The following is a 22,399-nucleotide window of genomic DNA, read 5'->3' as shown; positions in this document are numbered from 1 at the left end:
ACTACTGTTCGAGTCCTCTTAAGTGTTGCAGCCTTGCAAGGCTGGCACCTTCACCAGCTCGACGTGAACAATGCCTTTTTACATGGTGACCTGGAAAAGGACGTCTACATGTCTTTGCCTCCTGGTTTTGGACGCAAGGGGGAGACTCGAGTATGCAAATTGCATAAGTCCCTCTACGGTTTAAAGCAAGCTTCGAGGCAATGGTTCATAAAATTATCCAATGCTCTCAAGGCTGATGGGTTTCAACAATCTTTGTCCGATTACTCTCTGTTCACCAGAAGTCATCAAGGTACATTCATTGCTTTATTGGTTTATGTTGACGATGTTATACTGGCAGGGAATGACTTATGTGAGATTAACAAAACCAAACAACTTCTCTCTCACCGTTTTCAACTAAAAGACTTGGGGATACTCAAGTATTTTTTGGGGATAGAAGTTGCAAGATCGAAGCATGGAATCACTCTATGTCAACGCAAATATGCCCTGGAGATATTGGATGATGTTGGTTTTCTCGGAGTGAAACCTTCCAGGTTTCCTTTAGACCAAAACTTGGCTCTCATGTAACTGGAAGGCAAACTGGTGGATGATCCCTCTTCATATAGAAGACTTGTGGGTAGATTGATATATTTAACCATCACCAGACCCGACTTGGCTTATGCGGTACATGTGTTAAGTCAATTCATGGAGAAGCCTCGGCAACCACACCTTGATGCTGCACACAAGGTCCTTAAATACATTAAACAAGCGCCTGGGCAAGGCATTTTCTTTCCTTCCACAGGTTCATTGCAGTTGAAAGCATTTTGTGATGCTGATTGGGCTAGATGCCGAGACACTAGGCGATCGATAACTGGTTACTGCGTATTACTTGGACAAGCACCAATCTCATGGAAGACTAAGAAGCAAACTACAGTCTCTCGTTCTAGCGCCGAAGCCGAGTATCGGTCTATGGCTACTACATGCTGTGAGATAACATGGCTGCGGAATATTCTCAACGATTTGCAAGTGAATCATCATCAACCAGTATCCTTGTTTTGTGATAATCAGGCAGCTATACATATTGCCTCAAATCCCGTCTTTCATGAACGAACAAAGCACATAGAGATTGATTGTCATCTAGTGCGCGAGAAGATTCAAAAAGGAATGATACGCACGTCATACGTACGGACGGGTGATCAGTTAGCTGATATATTCACCAAACCATTGAGCTCGACACAATTTGAAATCTTACTCAACAAGTTGGGTGTCATTAACATACACTCCAACTTGAGGGGGAGTGTTAAGAAAGGAATCTTAGATTGATTTGTCAAATATTGTAGATTGATATTTACTTACCTATTAGGTTATCAGTTAGCATTATTTGTAGGGAATAGAATAGGAAACAAGTCTTGTTAGCCTTTATATAAAGCTGTAAATCCCGTTGGTGCATTATACGGAGAATTATCATCAGCTGCAGTTGTCAGCCAGGCGTGCCAGCCATAATCTAATAGCCAAGATGAAGGAAAGGTCAATCAAGTGGATGCTGGAGCTTGTAGAGATGGAAAAGCTGACAGATTATACATGTGATGGTGATTATCTTTCCGAATGGAACAAGTTGATGGCTAGTCAAAACGAATTCATTCATGGAGTCTTAACTGATGAGAAAAAACCTTCTATCATAGATATAGAAGGCATCGGGGAAGTGGAAGTCGGTGTTCTGAGGAAGTACCCGCATGTGTTAGCTCAAGCTTATGACCTTAAAATGAGAATGATTGCCTATTGGAAGGTTGTTTTGAGGAGGCTTGTGGACTCCATGGCATTGCACTTGCAGTTGTCTGTTTTCAACCTTGTGAACAAAGTGATGAAAGCTGAGATCGTGAATGAGTTGATGGGACCTTACGGTGGGGGAATTGAGAGGATGTTGGAGGAGTCCTCGGCAGTGGCAGTCAAGCGTGAGAAGCTTAACAAAAGAATAAAAAAACTGAGGGATTCGAAGGAGGTGGTGGCCAAGATTATGGACAGCATTACCACTTATGGCAACTTACTAACTTGCCAATTAGTTTTGAGGGTACTAAAAAATGGTCAAAATAAAAGTATGCAGTCTGTTTTCTTATGTCGTTGGTTGTTTGTTTGTCAACTTTTGTTTCAAGTTTTTCGTGTCCCTTGTGTTCTTGTTATGTGGTAATTGTATGGTTCTGGTAATCCTTGTCAAGTGTAACGTTTTCAATGAAATTTAACCGCAAATTCATCCTACCCACAGTCAACTCCGATATTTTGTTTTCTGTTTTCTGCTTTCATTTAATTTGACAGTGAGCCTTCGTAATCTTACAGATAAAAACTTACTTAGGTAAAGAATTCGACTACGCATTGTAGAAACCCTAATTGATAAGAAAACCATCTTCCTTAAATTTTCTAATTTTAGACATCAAAGTTGTAATAACCTGAAAGTGAATACGGAAATATTGTTACTTTCCTAAGCTAAATAAACTTGTTTGCCGGTTTATATATCTTCTCAGTTCTATCCAGGAAATGCTTTCATCTTAAAAAATACATATATATATATATATATGTGTGTGTGTGTGTGTGTGTGTGTGTCTTCTCCTTTGTATCCCTTTTTATCTTGCAATTCTGGTAGAAATTAATTAAACAACCAAAAACCCAACTTCTTTACAGATAAAGAAAGCCAAGATCCTTGGAAGAAACCTTGCCAGATTATAACAATAAACTTGTATCTCAAGAAGTAAAGTATCCCTTTACTCATATTAAATCTCTCTTGTTTTCGCTTGTATAACAGTAAAAGAGGAAGTTAAAACAGCACGACAAACAATTTGAAGCTTTTGAGTTTCTTTCCCTTGAGTTTCTAAAACATCCATTATACCGTAGTTGTCTTTGTCTAGTGTTGCTTTGTTTCTTGTTTGGGCCTTCAAATTGAGAAAGGAAACTGAAGTAATGCATCAAATTATTTAAGTGTTGATGAGGTGGAGCTTGGTTTCTGGATCGGAACATAATACATAACGATTATAGATGAGGTGGAGCTTGGTGAAAATGATAAACCAACAAAAAATATATGGGTGTTAAAACCCAAGAAAATCATTTGCTTTGGTTCAATTTCATTTGTCACATTTCTGCTCTTCTTTCGTGTCATCTTATTACAAATTATTTAAAATTGTTTTGGCCAAATACATAATATATTTACCTCAATTGAAAAACTCATAATCTTATGGCCATTTTGAGATTGATGTGCTTTTTTAAAAACCTAGTTCTGATGTGCTTTAAGAATAATCTGCTACAAAATAAAGCAGTTGAGTGTTTGATGAACTATATTTTTAAAAGTGTTGTGAGTATGAAAAACAGTGTAAAAGTGTTTGATAATTTATAATTGTATATAATGACAAAAATAAACGTAACAATGTTGGTGGTGACGACGACAACGGTGATAAGGGCAAGGGTTGTGATGGTGGTGGTGGTGGTGCCAATAAAGGGGTGTGGTGGTTGGGCTATAGAGGCAACATCGGTGGTAGGGGTGGCAACAATAGCGATGGTGGCGGTTGTGGTAGCAATGGTGGCAGTTGTGTTTATAGTGGTGGTGGTGGTGACATGGTGGTAATGATGGCAATGGTAGTGGTGGCGTGTATGGGTGTGGTGGTGGTGCAATTGTAGTGTGGTTGTGGTGGCAACAGTGGTGGTGATCATGACAATGGTTGTGTAAGATGTTAGGGTTTATAGTAGTGGTCAATTTTGTCACACTCCAATCTCGACATACGTCTAAGATCGACATGTGACGTCAACACATCCCAATTTATTTATCATGTCTTGTCTTCGAGACAAGACAAAAAATAATCAATGATTTAACCACGCAGTCATTTTCTTTTATTTCATGGCTGCATCTAACCTTTGCGTTAGACTGCCTACGTACCCAAAGATGGGTCAAGCCATTCGTAGTTCACCGTTCACTATACTCCGAGTTTATCACAGTACATTTAAGCAGAAAAGCAAAGCATTCCTCAATCAATTATTAGAACTTGACAAGCATGAAATTACCAGGTTTAAGGCTACAAAACAAACCCACATGACAATCAAGATTTCCATTCCATCCATCATATAAATCACTATGTTTTCAACATGATACCTTAATCCACAACATGTATCATATCAAAGAACCAGCGAAGCACAATATTATTCTCAATCCACATTAATCAACTAATCTAATCATAGAACACCAATCATAACCAATGGCATTCCACAGTCATGTAAATTAATCAATTCCATGAATCAAGGATGCACGATAATAACATTTAACTACGTTAATCAATCAAGGAGGTAACATATCATTTCATGAATTAATTTAAAGAACCCTACATAATTCCTTACTTGGTTTATAAGTAATAACATGGCAAATATAATTTATATTCACAAGGTTTACTGTGAGTAATCCCCATTCACTTGAATCTAGGGTTTGAGACTAACTATGTGGAAATAAGAAAGAACAAGGATTCCAGACCACTCAACGGAATCCGACTAAAATATGGCTCCTATTGAAATGTACCAAGTACAGCTAATCCTCATCACCCCTAGAATATGTATGGTCCCCCATTGCGGATATTCCAAGCAGAAGCATAGGCATAATCTAATTGTGCAGTCAGTGATCACCCATCGCAGATATACTAAGCATGATCACTCCTAGATTGCGTATGGTCCCCCATTGCGGATATACCAAGCAAAACCATAGGTATGTATCCGATAATGTGGTCCCCTAATGCAGAATAACTAAGCAAGACATCCCATAGTTTGGTCCCCTAATGCGGATTAACCAAGCAGGACCAACTATGGATATAGAGAAATGGAATAGGCAGTAACCCCCTAATGCGGATTAACCAAGCAAGGTCACCTTTATGATGATGCATAAGGTCCCCTAATGTAAATTAACCAAGCAAGACCGCCTATAGTGTGGTCCCCTAATACGGATTAACCAAGCAAGACCAACTATGGAAATAGAGAAATGGAATAGGCAATGACCCCCTAATGTGGATTAACCAAGCAAGACCAACCATGGAAATAAAGAAATGGAATAGGCAGTGACCCCTTAGTGCGGATTAATTAAGCAAGGTCACCCCTATGATGCGTATGGTCCCCTAATGCGGATTAACCAAACATGACCATACCTACACATCACATGGCGTAGTCCCCTGATGCGGATTAACCAAGCAGGAACACCTATGTACCACACTGTTACATGATGCATTCTTATCACCACACAACCTACTTACATGTATCTTAACCTCTATGATTTACAAAGTAATCACCCGTACTATTAATTCCTCATGGCCACTAACTAACATGTCACATAAGCATACAAGTTCTACGGGGATACTTCTAATAGGTTTCTAGGCTCACATTGTCATAATAATTATCATTCATATCCTTCGTATTATCAAGAAGTTAATTACACATATATATCACCATAAAGCATCCCATACACGTATATCAAGGTATATATTACTTGGGATAGCTCACCAACCCATATAGGTCCACTAAGCCCTACTTAGTCTCTAGTAATACTAATTTTATTATTTAAGATCAATTCGTAACATATTGACCAAAAGTCAACTCTTTATTAACGGTGGGGTCTACAACCCTATATAATTAAATCTGAAACATCCGCCACGGATCTTCAATTTGTAACTTCCCAAGAGTCTCATTAATCTCCTAGAACAATATCCTAAAATTTCGGAATGATCCAATGGTCGGATCTTTGCCAATTGCTAAAATTAAGTGGCGCCCAACGTTTGATTTTACAAACTTAGAAATTCAATTCAGAAAGATCCGTACATCAGATTCCCGATCAGTAAGTTACTAATGTCCTCAAATATTTCGTACTATAACACACTAAATTTTGGTGTCGATCCAACGGTTGGATCGTCAATTCATGTAATGATCAACTGGCGGCCTCTATCAAAACTATGTTCAAACGACGGGATTTTGTCAATCAGACGTCACATATAGAATCGGGGTATTAAATTTAGCCTAGAAAGGTCAAGTGGTTCCTCGGGCCACTTGCTGCCCCAACTTGCCAGAAAATTCACCTAACTCCAAAAATTACCAAATTTTACAGAATTGTAGATCACAACAAGAGAAACAACTTTTATACTTGGGCTGAACTCCAATTTAACCGGGAAATGCCTGAAAACACCCTCGATCCGTTGGAACCCTAGAAATGGATGTTCCTCGATTCGTCGAATTTGCAGCTCCACCACCCCCAAACTTGTTTGGGCTTTGTTCTTGGACTCAAAGGATGCCTAAGGCGTGGTTGACAGAAAACCTTTCAGAAATGGCGAAATTGACGTCGTGCACCCACAAAGCCCTTGATGCAATTTTTTGTGAAATCGAGGCCAGAAACTATCGGATTTTTGGTGGAAATGAGAGAATGGAGGTCGGGGTGGAGTGTGCAAGTGACGGTTGAGTAGAATTCGTAGGAAAAACTGACGAAAATCGATGGAATTACTACCTAGGACGTATCGGGTCAGGTCTGTGGGTCGATGGAAAGATCCGGTAATAGGTGGTCTTTCTCTCCCTCCTTTCCTCTTTGCTCTTTTTTCTGATTGGCTAGCTCCTCCATATTTCCCTCATTTATCTCTCTTCTAATTGGTCCCACTGTCATCTGGCAGATTATAGTTTTTTTTTTTTTTTTTTTTTTTGACTAATTATGAAAAACTAGACTTTGTAACTAAATACTTAAAATTCTAATATTAACAAAAATATATTTAAATAAAATCGAATAGATACGAAATACGTAAATTAAATAATGAAATTCTGGGAACCGGATTTCACAACTTTATTCTCCAATGATAAAATGTGCCTGCAAGAATAAATAACATTATTTTTTTTAAATTATTGAGCGTCTTACAAAAATTAAAAATATTTATTAAGGGTTCAACTCTGCTTTTTATTAAAGTAGTTTTACCTACATGTTGCTTTTAAAAGCTGTTGTCTGGAGGCCATGCATTACTTTTAATATAAGCAAAATAATTTATTTTTACCAAACACATTTTTACTGCTCAACTTTAAAGTGAAGCAACTTTTGATGAAAAAAAAAAAACCAAATAGGGACTTAATTTTGATAAGTGAGCATTTAGAAAACATTTTTGGTGAAGTCATTAAGTGGGGAGAATGTGGATAAATTCTTGAAGAGAAATGCTAATGAGACTCTCTATGGACTCTCTGCCACCTTATATATTTAGCACAATATTTTATAATGCGGGTAACATTAGGGAGGCTAAATTTGGAGACAAAATTTACAAACTAAATGACGTGACAGCAATAGGATATGAGTACGTTTATTAATGCTTAAGTAATAATCTAATCATCAACTTCCATGTCATTTAGTTTACAAATTTAGTCATCCTAGCATTAGTCTTATAATGCTGGCACATGAATGAATTGACGTTAAACTAGCTATGAGGTGGCAGCGAGTTCTTGAAGAGTCCTACTTTTTGAGAAACACCTTAGCATTCCTCATCCTTGAATAAAGGTAGTCATGTCACATCTTCCCACTTGTATCAGGCGTAAGGTCTTTTTTCATCTAACTAAAATTCATGCTCAATAGTGTCATGAATTTTCACACACCATTTTTAGTTTCTCACATACCTCTCTTTATTTATGGCCACTAGATTGAATAAATCAAACAGAATCAACATCCAAAATTAAACATAGATGTGTAAAAAGCTAAAAAATATGTGAAATCACTTCACAAAAATATTTGTAAAGTTGGTCATTTATGAAACAAATTGTATTATCCATCTAAGAAATTCAAAATTGTAGCGTGGTAAACTGGTGACATGAAAGAATATCTTCTTGAGACGAGTGAATGATGTGATACAGACTAGTGAACCCAAAAGTTTCTCAAAAATTTCCCTAGGGGGTCTACGTAACCCTATTGGCTTAATTAGAGATTGTTCTCTTTAAAAGCCTAAGGGGTCTATGTAACATAGTGTGAGAATTCACAAAGCACAAATAGAAATTAGAGAGAAAAGAATTAGGTTTACCAATTTAGAGAACTGAAAAACAAAACACCATACCAAATCCCTTTGCTGCAACATCTACCTAATGGAAAAAGTTCTAGCAGATCGTCGTCGTCTTGCTTCACTAGTCGGAGATTTATTCGTGTATATATTGGTAGAGGGCTAACACTTGGGAGCCTCAATAACATTGAATTTGTTCGCCTATGAAATCTAAAGGTTAGAATTCTAAAACTTACTCTAAGTCTATACAAGTGTCCTTAATTTTATGATACCTGGACATAACCAATACATAAATTAATTTAATATTGTTGATGCACAAAATTGGATCGATCTTGGACCAACGTAAATCCGACCGTGAATCACACAAACGCACAAGAACACAAATATATATATGTCGTGGTTCACCTCAAGTTGAGGCTACGTTCACATTGGTGTTGATTCCATTTCACTATGTAAATGAATGTTGAATATACATGGAGGTTGTAGAGGTAATGTTTGCTCTCTTTGCTATTCTATTTGCTCTCCCGTTTCCCCTCTGTCTGTTTCCCTTGTCTCTCGTCGAGTCTCCTCCCTTTCTTAAGTGAGTGTGAGGGAGCCCTTTTATAGAATAAGGGTTTCCTCCCCTCTTACATGAATCATGGGCTAAGTAATGAAGCCCAAATACTGAGGCCCAATAAATGGTACAATAAATATGATTAAATGGAATCCAACATTCCGCTAACATGCATGTTAAAATGATTATTTATGCTTACATCACCCGTCACACTTTTGCACATATGTACTAAGGTAGTTCACAATCCAACATTCTAGTCCATCAGTCAAACTACACCAAGACTGTGTTACATTGCTTTAATGATAAAGCGTTGCCTTTAAGTACTCTCATGGTCATCCGTACGGTTGATGCACAATGAGACTTATACCGTCCAAAGATAGATGATGAAGAGGTTTTAGAACCCAAGGTTCCATACTTAAGTGCAATTGGTGCTTTGTTGTACCTACCTATCTCAATATACAAACCTAACATTTCTTGCATTATGAATCTCTTAGCATGACACAATCATGTGCCAACACACAGACATTGAAAGGTGTTAAAGAAATTCTATGTTATCTTAATGGTGTTGTTGACTTGGGCTTGTCCTATCCCTACTCAACTTCGAGTGCAACTGTGCCCCGCCCCGCCCCCCACCCCCCCCCCCCCCCCGGGGGCCGTTCTCGAGATGTTGGGTACTTATTCGATCTGCACATGGCAAGATCCCAAATGGGTATTGTTGGTGGAACCACAATTTCTTAGAGGTCTACTAAGCAGACTTTAGTTACATGGTCCATCACTTTAATCACTTTCTAATAAGGACAAAGCCTTATAAAATGAGGAAACCTTTTGGTAGTAACCAATGTAGGACAATGAAATTTCTACTCAAAATTTCCAACACTTTTAATTTTAAATCTCAATTGAAAGAAATAATGTTTATACGTGTTTTGACACACACAAGTGATGTAGCACGCATACGACACCCAAGAGATTCTCAGAAAATGCCATCTACAAATAACTTATCAAGATAGAAAGTAAAATATAAAGAACATCGGCAAGGAGGGAAAATGATTGATGTCGAAGCTATGAGTGTGATGCAAAATCTTTATACTATTGTGGGTTCTCTTTCCGCTTGGATGCCCATGGTGACTGCTTTTTCTTTGACAGTGGGGGGCCCAAGGACACAATGATTCGACATCTGTCCAACCATGTCAACATCCATGATCTATGGTCTTACCATGGTAAATTGAAACAAAATCTCCACCATGTGAAGGAATTGGATCTGCTCCAGACCTTAGTGTCTAGAGTCTGTGCATCAATCAATTTGGGCCGCACAAATTGAAACCAATGGTCTCCATTAATTTATATTCATGGCCCACCACACACAATGAATGGCTCTGATTTTTTTTTTGCACACCAATCAGCGGTCCAAATTGGTTGATCCACAGATTCCGGACACTAAAATTCGGAGCGGATCCAATTCCCAATGTGAAAACTCAGAAAGGAATCTTTAAAGGTTATTTCTCTTCCACTTTTCTCCACCCAAAAAAAATACCAAATTCAAAAACCCTCCATTCTGTGAAAACTCAAAAAGGAATCTTTAAAGGTTATTTCTCTTCCACTTTTCTCCACCCAAAAAAAATACCAAATTCAAAAACCCTCCATTCTTTTCAATTTCTCTGGAGCACTATCATAAAGGTAGATTCGATATGAATTAAGTTCTCTACTTTTTTTGTCAACTTTAATTTTGGTTGTTTCTCATTGTTAATTTCCAGACAAAAGCTTTAAAATTCTTGCTTTTCATTTTGTGTAAAAAATGATACGTGTTATTTGTTAAAATAAAAAGGTCCAAATATGTCGAAAAAGTAACATTTTTGTTGGATGTGTTGTTATTGTTGATTTAGAGTCAGTTAAGTTGCTTAAAGGCTAAGAATGATATATAGCAGTAGCTATAAATAGAACATTTTACTCCATTAAGTCATAAACTCAATACAGAACATTTTACTCCATCTTCGAATTGGTGCTGAGTTTTATTGAGAGCGTAACTTGCCTTTTCGGGTATTAGAGACTCTTGAGTTTGTGGAAATGCAGCATTGGAAAGAAAGGCTTCGTTTCCAACTGGTTCACGAAAGTGGTGTTTTCCCTTACCTGAAAACGTTCATAGTAAAAAAATGTTCTAAACTGGAGGGTAAGCTGCCAGAGAACCTCAATTCTTTAGCTAAGCTTGAAATTATCTCGGTTTCTCTCAAGATTTTTCACCATTATTTTGACTTGCTATAATTCAGGAACGGAAGGACGAAGGCAAATGGAATCGATTTCCACAGTTTTAAACAGTGACAGCTCCCTCGCCATGGTTCAGGCAGAACTAGACGCAGTACCTCTCAAATGCGCACCCATTGTGTCGTCCTACAACGACAAGATCCGCCCTCTTCTGGATGCGGTAGACAAGTTACGCAGCTTGATGGTGATGGATGAAGGCATTCAGCTGCCAACGATTGTGGTGGTCGGAGACCAGTCATCGGGGAAGTCTAGCGTGCTCGAATCCTTGGCCGGCATCAGCCTCCCTCGGGGCCAAGGCATCTGCACGAGAGTGCCTCTTATTATGAGGCTGGAACACCACTCGAGTCCTCAGCCTGAACTTTCCTTGGAGTACAATGGCAGAGTTGATCGTACTGATGAAGACAATATCGCCAAAGATATTGTGAAAGCTACTAATTCTATTGCGGGAGGAGGTAAGGGAATTTCGAACACGCCACTTACTTTGTTGGTGAAGAAGAATGGGGTTCCGGATCTGACTATGGTTGATCTTCCGGGAATCACAAGGGTTCCGGTCCATGGCCAACCTGAAAATATTTATGATCAGATCAAAGATATGATCATGGAGTATATTAAGCCGGAAGAAAGTATTATTCTGAATGTATTGTCTGCTACGGTGGATTTTACTACGTGTGAGTCAATCCGGATGTCACAAAGTGTAGATAAAACTGGTGAGAGGACGCTCGCTGTGGTTACGAAAGTGGACAAGGCACCGGAGGGACTACTTGAGAAGGTCACTAGAGATGATGTAAACATTGGTCTTGGTTATGTCTGTGTAAGGAACAGGATTGGTGACGAAACTTATGAGGAGGCAGCAGCGATGGCTCATGAACTATTTCAAACCCATCCCCTGCTTTCGAAGATTGACAAGTCCATTGTCGGTATTCCAGTTTTAGCACAGAAGTTGGTCCAAATTCAAGCAAACAGCATAGCAAGAAATATACCCGATATAGTGAAGAAGATCAATGACAGGCTGAACTTCTGCATTATGGAACTGAATAAAATGCCGAAGAGTCTTTCATCTGTTCCCCAGGCCATGACGGCCTTTATGCAAATCATTGGCTTGGCTAAGGAATCGCTTAGGAAGATTCTTTTGAGAGGAGAATTTGAGGAGTACGCGGAAGACAGTCACATGCACTGCACTGCTAGATTGTTTGAGATGCTCAACCTGTACTCTGGTGAACTTCACAGATGTGCTGAGACTGATGCAAAGAGCAACTTCTTGATGGAGGAGATCAAGATCTTGGAGGAGGCCAAAGGTATTTCACTTCCGAACTTTCTTCCGCGCAATGCTTTCCTCATTATCTTGCAGGGAAAAGTGAATGAAATTTCGAGTATTCCGATTGCATTTGTGGAAAAAGTGTGGAGCTACATTGAAGAGGTGGTTATTTCTGTGTTGATGCATTATACGGAGAACTATCATCAGCTGCAGCTGTCAGCAAGACGTGCCGGCGATAATCTAATGGCCAAGATGAAGGAAAGGTCAAACAAGTGGGTGCTGGAGCTTGTAGAGATGGAAAAGCTGACAGATTATACGTGTGATGGTGATTATGTTTCCGAATGGAACAAATTGATGACTAGTCAAAATGAATTCATTCACGGCGTCTTAGCTGATGAGAAGAAACCTTCTATCATAGATATAGAAGGCATCGGGGAAGTGGAAGTCGGTGTTCTGAGGAAGCACCCCCTTGTGTTAGCTCAAGCTTATGACCTTAAAATGAGAATGATTGCCTATTGGAAGGTTGTTTTGAGGAGGCTTGTGGACTCCATGGCATTGCACTCGCAGCTGTCTATCTTTAACCTTGTGAACACAGAGATGGAAGCTGAGATTGTGAATGAGTTGATGGGGCCTTACGGTGGGGGAATCGAGAGGATGCTGGAGGAGTCGCCAGCAGTGGCAGCAAAGCGTGAGAAGCTTAACAAAAGCATAAAAAAACTGAGGGATTCTAAGGAGGTGGTGGCCAAGATTATGGACAGCATTATCACATATGGTGATTAACTAGCTTGCCAATTAGCTTTGAAGGTACTACAAAAGTGGTCTAAAATAGAAGTATGCAGTCTGTTGTCTAATGTGGGTGTTTGTTTGTTTCTCAACTTTTGTTTTTATGTTCTTTTCTTTCCCTTGTGTTCTTGTTACGTGGTAGTCGTATGGTTGTGGTAATCCATGTCAAGTTTAATGTTAACTTCGATTTTTTGTCTCGTGTTTTCTGCTTTCATTACCATTCATTTAATTTGATGGTGAGCTTTCATGACTAATCTGACAAGCATATAAACTTATTTAGGTAAAGAATGCGACACGCATTGTAGAAACCCTAACTAATAAGAAAACTACCTTCTCTAAATCTTCCTTTCAACATCAAACTTGTTATAACCTGAGAATAAATATGTAAATAGTGTTGCTTGTCAAAGATAAATAAACTTGTTTGCAGGTGTATCTTCTCGGTTCTCTATCCAAGAAAGGTTATCATCTTAATTGAAAAAAAAAAATATATATATATATATATATACACACACACACATACACACGCACATGCGCGCGCGCGCGCGCGCGCACACACACACATATATATATATATATATATATATATATATATATATTGTTGATTTGAGTCTTAATTGTAAAAATTATTGGAGCCCTATTTTAGGTAGGATTAGGATATGTAATCTTTAGGATTTAGTTTCGTTATCCTTTGTAATTACTTTCCTTGTAAAATAAGGTATGTGTGCCTATATATTTGTAAACCCTACATGATGAATAATATAACGTAGTATTCAAAGTATTTCTTCTTGGTATCAAAGCTTCGTTTCGTTTAATGGTATTGTTGCGCTTGTGGGTTTTGCAGTGTACAATTGTTGTGCAAAAAAATAAAAAAGTATTCAAAGTATTCCCTCGTACCATCGAGATTTCCTTAAAAAGAAAATAAAAAAAATAAAAAATTGTGCAATTGTTAGTATACAATTGCTTTGCATCAATTGTCAAAGTACCTTTTCCTTAATCCCGTGGGTAGTATATTGTGTGGGGTACTGTGTGACTGTTGTTGCTGTGCCGTATACAATTTGGCTTAGGCAATAGTATTTGTATCTGCTGCAGTGACATCAAGTTCTGCCGGTGTAACAGGGCTGTCTGCCGTGATTTACTGCTGTTTACAGTGCGGCCGTAATCAAAATTGCCGTCTGCGGTTGGCTTTAACAAGGAGTTGTTTACTGATGTTGTGACAATTTTTTGCAAAGGAGGATTCACTATCCTTATATTCTCATTTCCTTTCATCTCCTCCTCTAATATATTATTTTTTGTCTTATTATCTCTATAAAAAAATTAATATAAGATGTTGACGTGGCTTAACCGTGACCGTTCAAATAGGACGATATGTGTTGCTTTTCAAAGATTGAATTGTATGTTGATTGTAAGTGTTACAAGAGAGAGATGATCACACTTATAGAGAATCACAAGGAGAAGCTACAAGAGGGGAGCAAACACAATCCCTAAGAACCAACACTTGACCCGTGAAAAAGCAAAAGTCTTAATTAAGGAAAGAAGCTCCTACAAGTAAGAAGGAAGTCCTAAGAGGTAAGGGACAAGACAAGGTATGGGAAGACAAGAGAGTAGGGTTAAGACCATCACTTTAGCCCATGACTTAGCTAAAGTGAGGATGACAACCCATCCTTGAGATCCTTACAAAACACTTTGGGAAGCTAAATACCAACTCCATGAATTAAGGGAGTTGACAACTTGTCACTAAGAAACCAAACTCAGCCATGCAGACAACCAGAAACCCTAAAGTCCATTAGACAACTTCCAATACTCCCCCTTAAGCTGGATCCAAAAGGTTGATGGATCCAAGCTTGGACTGAAGTCGCTGAAACTGATGAGAAGGTAAGGGCTTTGTGAGAATGTCGGCCAATTGGTCGGAGCTTCTTGTGTAGTGTGTCTGAATTACTTGTGATTGCACCTGTTCACGAATGTAATGACAGTTAACTTCAATGTGCTTCGTTCGTTCGTGAAACACGGGATTGGAAGCTATGTGCATGGCAGCTTGGTTGTCACAGAATAGAGACATAGGAAGGGTTGCAGAAAACCCTAAATCACATAGAAGACCCTTGAGCCAGATTAATTCACATGCTGTTGAAGCCATTGCACGATACTCAGCTTCGGCACTGGATCTGGCGATTACAGTTTGCTTTTTACTTTTCCAGGTGACCAAGTTTCCACCAACAAAGGTGCAGTAACCACTAGTGGATTTGCGATCGATGGCATTACCTACCCAATCTGCATCACAGTACCCCATGATATGAGTGTGGTCATTCTTTGTCATGAGAATACCACGACCAATAGACCCTTTCAAGTAACGTAAGATCCTCTTTACAAGGTTCAAATGATCGATGGAGGGAGTGTGCATGAATTGACTGACAATACTCACTGCATATGAGATATCTGGTCTGGTGATCGTTAGGTAGATCAGCTTACCAACAAACCTCTGGTAGGAACTGATATTTGCGAGTGGAGTTCCACCCAAGTTAAGTTTGAGCTTGCTATCGATAGGAGTAGTGGCAGGCTTAGACTCACTCATATTAGCATCCTTGAGAATATCCATGACATATTTCCGTTGATTAAGAAATAAACCCTTGTGAGAAGATGCCATTTCGATCCCAAGAAAATATTTCAACACCCCAAGGTCATTAATCACAAACTTTTGTTGCAGTGATTGTTTGAGGTTGAAGATCTCTGCAGCATTATCACCAGTAATTATTAAATCATCCACATAAACCAACACCACTAATTTCCCACCAGCTCCAGTACGAACAAATAATGATGAATCGGCACCACTCATTTTGAAACCAGCACTATGAAGAACTGAACTTAGTTTAGCATACCAAGCATGAGGCGATTGCTTCAGTCCATAAATAGACTTATGTAACTTACACACCAAATCAGGGACCTGACTTTGAGGATGTCCAGGGGGCAATCGCATGTAGACTTCTTCTTCGAGATCACAATGAAGGAAGGCGTTCTTTACGTCCATTTGATACATAGACCAACCCTTATTGACAGCAACAGACAATAACACCCTAACTGAGTTCATTTTTGCAACAGGCGTGAATGTTTCTTTGTAGTCCACCTCAAATGTTTGAGTGAACCCGCGAGCCACTAGCCTGGCTTTATGCCTCTCAATTGAACCATCTGCATTAAACTTGATCTTATAGATCCATTTGCAACCCACTGCCCTTTTTCCTTTTGGAAGTTTGGTGATGCTCCAGGTGTTGTGTTGGTCTAGAGCTTTGAGTTCATCTCGCATTGCTTCTTGCCACACAGCCTGATTATTAGCCTCATGGAAACTTTGAGGCTCACTGTGACTGGAAATGTTGTTAAGAAAGGTAGCATGCGATGGAGTCACCTTTTGATACGACACATAATTTGACATTGGATGCCTCGGTTTATATATGTCAAAATCTTAAAACATTGTGAGAGGCTGCCTATCACGCCGAGGATTGCGTCGAGGTTTTGGGAGAGTTGGCTCACTCTCGTTCAAACTTTCAACAACACCTTGAAGGTTTTCTTGGTTATCGCTGCCATCATCCTGTATGGAATCATCAGGATGAGAGTCTTCACGGTTACCTTCATTGAGATAAGCATCAGTGTTGACATGACTAAGCTCTCATTGGTGTAGATCCTCAGGTTCGATTCTTGGTAATGGGAACAGGTCCAGGATGCCATCCCCTTGGCCTATGATTTCACGTGTCTTGTTAAAAAAAGAGTTAGTCTCATGAAATCGAACATCTTTGGACACAATCACTCTCCTTAGTTGGGGATTATAACACTTATATCCCTTTTGAGTAGATGAATAACCTAGAAAGATACATTTAGCAGCTCTAGGATCCAATTTATCTCGGTATTGAGATTGAACATGCACAAAACAGATGCAACCAAACACTCTAAGATGTGAGATATCAATTTTTCTTCCTTTCAGGACCTCTAGGGGAGACTTGAGTTCCAAGACTTGGCTAGGTAACCTATTGATGATATATACAGCTGCCGTAACACCTTGGGACCAAAAACTCTTTGGTACATGCATTTGTAGCATTAGTGCTCTTGTTTTCTCAAGAAGGTCTTGGTTTTTACGTTCAGCTACCCTATTTTGTTGAGGGGTTCCAACGCAACTCGTTTGATGCATGATGCCATGAGAGCTCAAATATTGTTTCATGATATGGGACATGTATTCGGTGCCATTGTCAGATCGTAAGGTTCGTATTTGAGATGAGAAATGGTTTTTAACAAGATTATGGAAGTCCTTAAACACTTCTACAACTTCACTCTTAGACTTTAGCAGATACAACCATGTGACTCGAGAGAAGTCATCCACAAAAATCACAAAATACTTGTAGCCATCAAAAGATTCACTAGTTGGTCCCCATACATCTGAATGAACTAGTTCAAAACACTTACTTATTCTGGACAGAGAAGAGTTAAAAGGTAATCTAGTGGCTTTAGACAAGTGACATGTTTCACAAATCATATCATCCTTTCTTAAGTTTGGGAATAAAGCTGACAAAATGGGTGAGGAAGGATGAGCTAAACGTTGATGCCACAATTCAGTATCGTGAATGGAGTTGAACTTGGCTTAAAACCCTCTGGGATTGCTCTTTGACATGTAATAGAGACTATCTAAGTAAAACCCTTCACCAATCGTCTTTTTGGTGGCACAGTCCTGAAAAATCACATTGTGAGGAGAAAAAATGGCTAAGCAATTCAATGTATTTGTGATCCTTCCCACAGATAGAAGTTGAAATGGGAAGGAAGGAACATACAAAGCTATTGACTCGATTTCATCAGACATCAACTTTATTTTTTCTCTCCCTAAAACCTTTACGTGATTTCCATTTGCTATTGAAACTTGAGAAGGTTTTGTCAATCTTTCAAACTTTTGAGAATTAGACACATGGTTGGTCATATGATCTGTGGCACCTGAATCTACAACCCAAAAATCATGCAACATATTTAATTTGAGGGCAGTTTTAAAGGCTTTCATAATACCTTGCATGTCTTCTTGGGGTACAGGTTTTGTGTCCGTCAAGAAACCTGTAAACTTGCCAAGCATTGCTGTCGAGGTCCCTTCTTCCATGTTATTAGTACTGTCAATTTCAGCACCTCCTTTCTTGCCTTGAAGAAATGACATAAACTCATTCATGAGTTCTGCTGGATTTGCTGTGAAGTTCTTGAATGAATTTGACCTATTGAAGATGGAGGTGGACGCATGATTTGCTCGATATGGAGTACGATTCACCCTTTGTATGCCCTTCATGAAATCAGGCTTTAATTCTGGATGTAAAATCCAGCATGTGTCTCTAACATGACCTGTATTATTGCAGTGTTGACACTTTAAGTGAGGATGCTTTCCTTTGTACCTTCTTTCGTTGGTTACATATGCCCTAGACTCAGGTACATTTGGCATTGTACTCATGTTCATGACTTTCCTCCTCACTTCCTCACGTTGAATCGTTGCACACACGCTTGGAAAGGAAGGTAGTTCAGTGTTCATGAGCATGTGACATCGCAGATCTTCATATGTTGAGTCAAGACTGGACAAGAGTTGGAATATCTTGTCTTCTTCTGCCCTCTTTTGTAGCAACGCTGCATCCGTCGTATGAGGACGATAGGTTTCCAACTCATTCCATATGGTCTTCATGCTTCCTAGGAGTTGCACAAACGGCTTACCATCTTGTTACAGATCGGAGATGTCTTTCTTTAATTGAAAAACCCGAGCAGTATTATTTTGGCTGCCATACATTTCCTTGACTGCTTCCCATAGTTGATACGAAGATTCTGAGTAGCTGAAAATTTCAGCTAACTTTCGTTCCATGGAATTCAAGAGCCATAACATTACTAGCTGATCCTTGCTCAGCCAGGATTCATAGTTTGACGAGGAAGTATCAGGAACTTTGATGCTTCCATTTATGAATCCTAACTTGGACCTGCCACCCAACGCCAAAGACACAGCTCTTGACCATGGCAAGTAATTAAACTCATTCAATACGACTGAGCTTAACCTTTGATTTGGGTTGACATCCACTTTATGCACATTTACGGAGGAAAGTTCCGGGGAGCTATCAGCTTTTGATGCTGCCGGATTTTCTTCAGACATTTTTGAGGTTGAATACTTTTGGAAAGCAGTATAGCAAGAGCAGGTTAAATTTCCTGCTCTGATACCATGTTGCTTTTCAAAGATTGAATTGTATATTGATTGTAAGTGTTACAAGAGAGAGATGATCACACTTATAGAGAATCACAAGGAGAAGCTACAAGAGGGGAGCAAACACAATCCCTAAGAACCAGCACTTGACCCGTGAAAAAGCAAAAGTCTTAATTAAGGAAAGAAGCTCCTACAAGTAAGAAGGAAGTCCTAAGAGGTAAGGGACAAGACAAGGTATGGGAAGACAAGAGAGTAGGGTTAAGACCATCACTTTAGCCCATGACTTAGCTAAAGTGAAGATGACAACCCATCCTTGAGATCCTTACAAAACACTTTAGGAAGCTAAATACCAACTCCATGAATTAAGGGAGTTGACAACTTGTCATTAAGAAACCGAACTCAGCCATGCAGACAACCAGAAACCCTAAAGTCCATTAGACAACTTCCAATAACATGAAAAGGTAAAGAGATTAAGAAGGTAGAGAATCCTCATCCATTTTTTGCTGCTTGATGTCCAGTTTGTTGCAGTGAGTATAACTACAATTCTTGTGCCGTGCTGCACTTGAATTGTTCTCGAGTATCGTGCCTTCGTTCTTGTGCATGTTAAGTACTAGTATTTCATCCTTCTGTCTGCAGCACTATCCGTGTACCAGTTTGTTCCGTGTATCAATGTGCAAATTCTGTCTACAAGTTCTGCAATTTTTTGGGAAAAAGGGATTTGTGGCTGCTTTCTGCTACTTGCAACGTGTGAATTGTTCTCTTGTACCGTGGGCTAGTTATTTATGTCCGTGGATTAGCGTGTCTACTGCTAGAATTGCAGAATTGTGCCGCGTGGTTGCCTACAATTGTTGGTTGTAGTTGCGGAGTTTGTTGTGTATCAATATTGTGCGTACTTGCTGTTTTGTCAGTGCTGTGTAGTGTGTAGTGACTGTTGTGCAGTAGATTGTTATTACAATGACCAATACATGTTGGATTTTAGATTTCGATGCAACAAATCTTATGACGTATGATAGAACTTTGTTTCAGTCCATAACCCATCCTCATAAAAAGTATGTGGCAACTGTCAATGGTACTGCTGCTCCTGTTGTTAGAGCGGGAACAGTTTGTCTTACACCCTCTCTCTCCCCTTATATAATTGTTTATTTGTTTCATCATTATCTCATCACTTATTGTCTATACCACAAGTCACTGAACAATTGGATTGTGTTGTACTAATGTATCTTTTATTTTGCTTGCTTCAGGATATTCAAACAAAGAAGATCATTGGGTGTGGCACTAAGAGAGAGGGGCTATATTATGTGGATAACGTAGTTCCTGGAAGAGCTAATTTGGTTCGTGTGTCTCATGATAGTAATCTATTGCAGGTATTGTTGTTGCATCGTTGTTTGGGGCATGCATTGTTTGGTTTTTTGAAGCATATGTTACCTAATTTGTTCAATGGTATCAGAGCCAGGGAGCGGGCCTATACTGTACTGCCACGTGATGGGAATTTAAGTGTGAAGTATGTATTTTAGCCAAAAGTCATTGTGTTTTATTCCCTTCAAATATGAATAGAAGATCTTCTCCGTTTACACTAGTACATTCTGATGTGTAGGGGCTTCCCCTGTTAGTACTACTTTGGGAATTAAGTGATTTATTACTTTCATGGATAACTGAACCCGTATGACGTGGTTGTATGTGCTAAAAAATAAAAGTGAGGTATATAATGTGTTTCGTTTGTTTCTTCAAATGGTTAAAACTCAATATTCATCAGATATTAAAGTTTTGCGTTCTGACAATTGTGGATAGTACATAAATTCTGAGTTATCTCAGTTTCTACAAGATCGTGGAATTGTTCATGAAACTACCTGTCTGAATACCCCACAACAAAATGGGGTGGTGGAAAGGAAAAATCGTCATATCGTGGAGACAGCTCGCATTTTGCTTATTGGTGCATCTATTTCTAAATGCTTCTGGCCTGAAGCAGTTGTACATGCAGTTTATGTTATGAATCGTATGCCGTCTCGGGTCTTGAATTATCAAACACCACTTCAGGAGCTTACTCAACTTGTTCTAGTGGGTTCTACAAATACTTTGTCACCTCCGATCTTTGGTTGTGTGATTTATGTTCACATTCAGAAAGCTCATCGTAGTAAGCTTGATCCATGTGCATACCGTTGTGTCTTTCTTGGATTTTCTCCGCATTAGAAAGGACTCAAGTGTTATCATCCTGCTAGTCAACGTATGTTTGTAACCATGGATGTGACTTTCTCGGAGTCTGAATATTTGTATACTTCATCTATATCTAATTCAAATCACCAGGGGGAGATTAGTGATATTGGTGATCTAAGTTGGTTGGAATATACTTCAGGGGGAGAAAGAGAAGTTGTGGAAATCCGCCCAATTGTTCTGCAGGAGTTTTCCAAACCCAATAGCCAAGTTCAGCAAACTGTAATTGAAGAAAATAGTCTAGTTCTGTAGGCTCCCATCGAATAGTACAACTCAGTTCAACAAGAGTCTGCCAAAGTGCCCAGTATGTTCGAAGTACCCCATCTTTCTAATCCTACAATGCCTGTTCCATCTCCTATGAATATCCAAAAGGTAAGTTTTTTTTTTTTTCAGTAAAAAGAGGTAAGTTTTTTAAATGATAGTACAACTAATCCTGATATTGGTGTAAGCACTTATAAATTGCCAACAAGACAGAATCGGTGGTGTGCCAGATGACAGGTTCTCTCCGGAAGGGAATGACAAGTATTCGATTGCTAATTATGTATCATGTGAGTGTTGTTCACTAGAACGTAGGGCATTGGTAAATCATATGGAATCAATCAAAATTCCAATTTAGGTAGAAGAAGCCCTCCAATACCCTAAGTGGATACAAGCGATGGATGAAGAAATGTCAACATTGCAGACGAATAAAGCCTCGGAGATAGTGCAGTTACCAAAATGGAAGAAACTTGTTGGCTATCGCTGGATGTTTACGATCAAGTATAAGGTTGATGGATCAGTGGATAGGTACAAAGCAAGGTTAGTGGTTAATGGGTATACTCAAACAAGTGGTGTAGATTACCAAGAAACATTTTCTTCAGTAGCAAAGATGAATACGCTGCGTGTTTTGATTTCCTTAGCTGCAAATATAGATTGGCCTCTTAAACAATTTGATGTGAAGAATGCGTTCCTTCATGGGAACTTAGAAGAAGAAGTGTACATGGTCTTTCCACCAGGATATAGTGCGAGTGGTAATACAGGAGTGTGCATATTGCGTAAATGTTTTTATGGGCTCAAGCAATCACCCCGTGCTTGGTTTGATAGGTTTACTCAAGTACTTAAGAATATGGATATAGCCAGAGTCATTTAGATCACACTCTGTTTCTGAAGCGTAGGCTTGGCAAATT

At 39.0% G+C, this 22,399-nt stretch overlaps 1 protein-coding gene across 2 annotated transcripts; it reads left to right on the top strand.

Moving 5' to 3' along the window:
• Positions 1–10,494: 10,494 nt before the first annotated feature.
• LOC137712629 (dynamin-related protein 4C-like) lies at positions 10,495–20,718 on the top strand. 2 transcript variants are annotated; one of them, XM_068451742.1, is made up of 3 exons: positions 10,495–10,711; positions 10,809–12,862; positions 20,267–20,718. In XM_068451742.1, exons 1-2 carry the CDS (start codon positions 10,609–10,611, stop codon positions 12,836–12,838), a joined length of 2,133 nt encoding a protein of 710 aa, XP_068307843.1. In that variant the 5' UTR covers positions 10,495–10,608; the 3' UTR covers positions 12,839–12,862; positions 20,267–20,718. The 2 variants fall into 2 exon arrangements, with proteins under 2 accessions (XP_068307843.1, XP_068307842.1); XM_068451741.1 differs by lacking the exon at positions 20,267–20,718 and having other exon boundaries at positions 10,809–13,038.
• Positions 20,719–22,399: the final 1,681 nt, after the last annotated feature.

This window comes from Pyrus communis, chromosome 13, assembly GCF_963583255.1.
Source record: "Pyrus communis chromosome 13, drPyrComm1.1, whole genome shotgun sequence".
In the NCBI taxonomy this organism is placed as follows: domain Eukaryota; kingdom Viridiplantae; phylum Streptophyta; class Magnoliopsida; order Rosales; family Rosaceae; genus Pyrus; species Pyrus communis.
This window is presented reverse-complemented; position numbering and strand designations above follow the sequence as displayed.

What these genes read in the sequence shown, in the direction of transcription:
- LOC137712629 (XM_068451742.1), top strand. Translation starts at nt 10,609, where the DNA reads ATGCAGCATTGGAAAGAAAGGCTTCGTTTCCAACTGGTTCACGAAAGT. An exon ending in AAAATGTTCTAAACTGGAGG is followed by an intron (nt 10,712 to 10,808) that starts GTAAGCTGCCAG and finishes GCTATAATTCAG; the next exon opens with GAACGGAAGGACGAAGGCAA.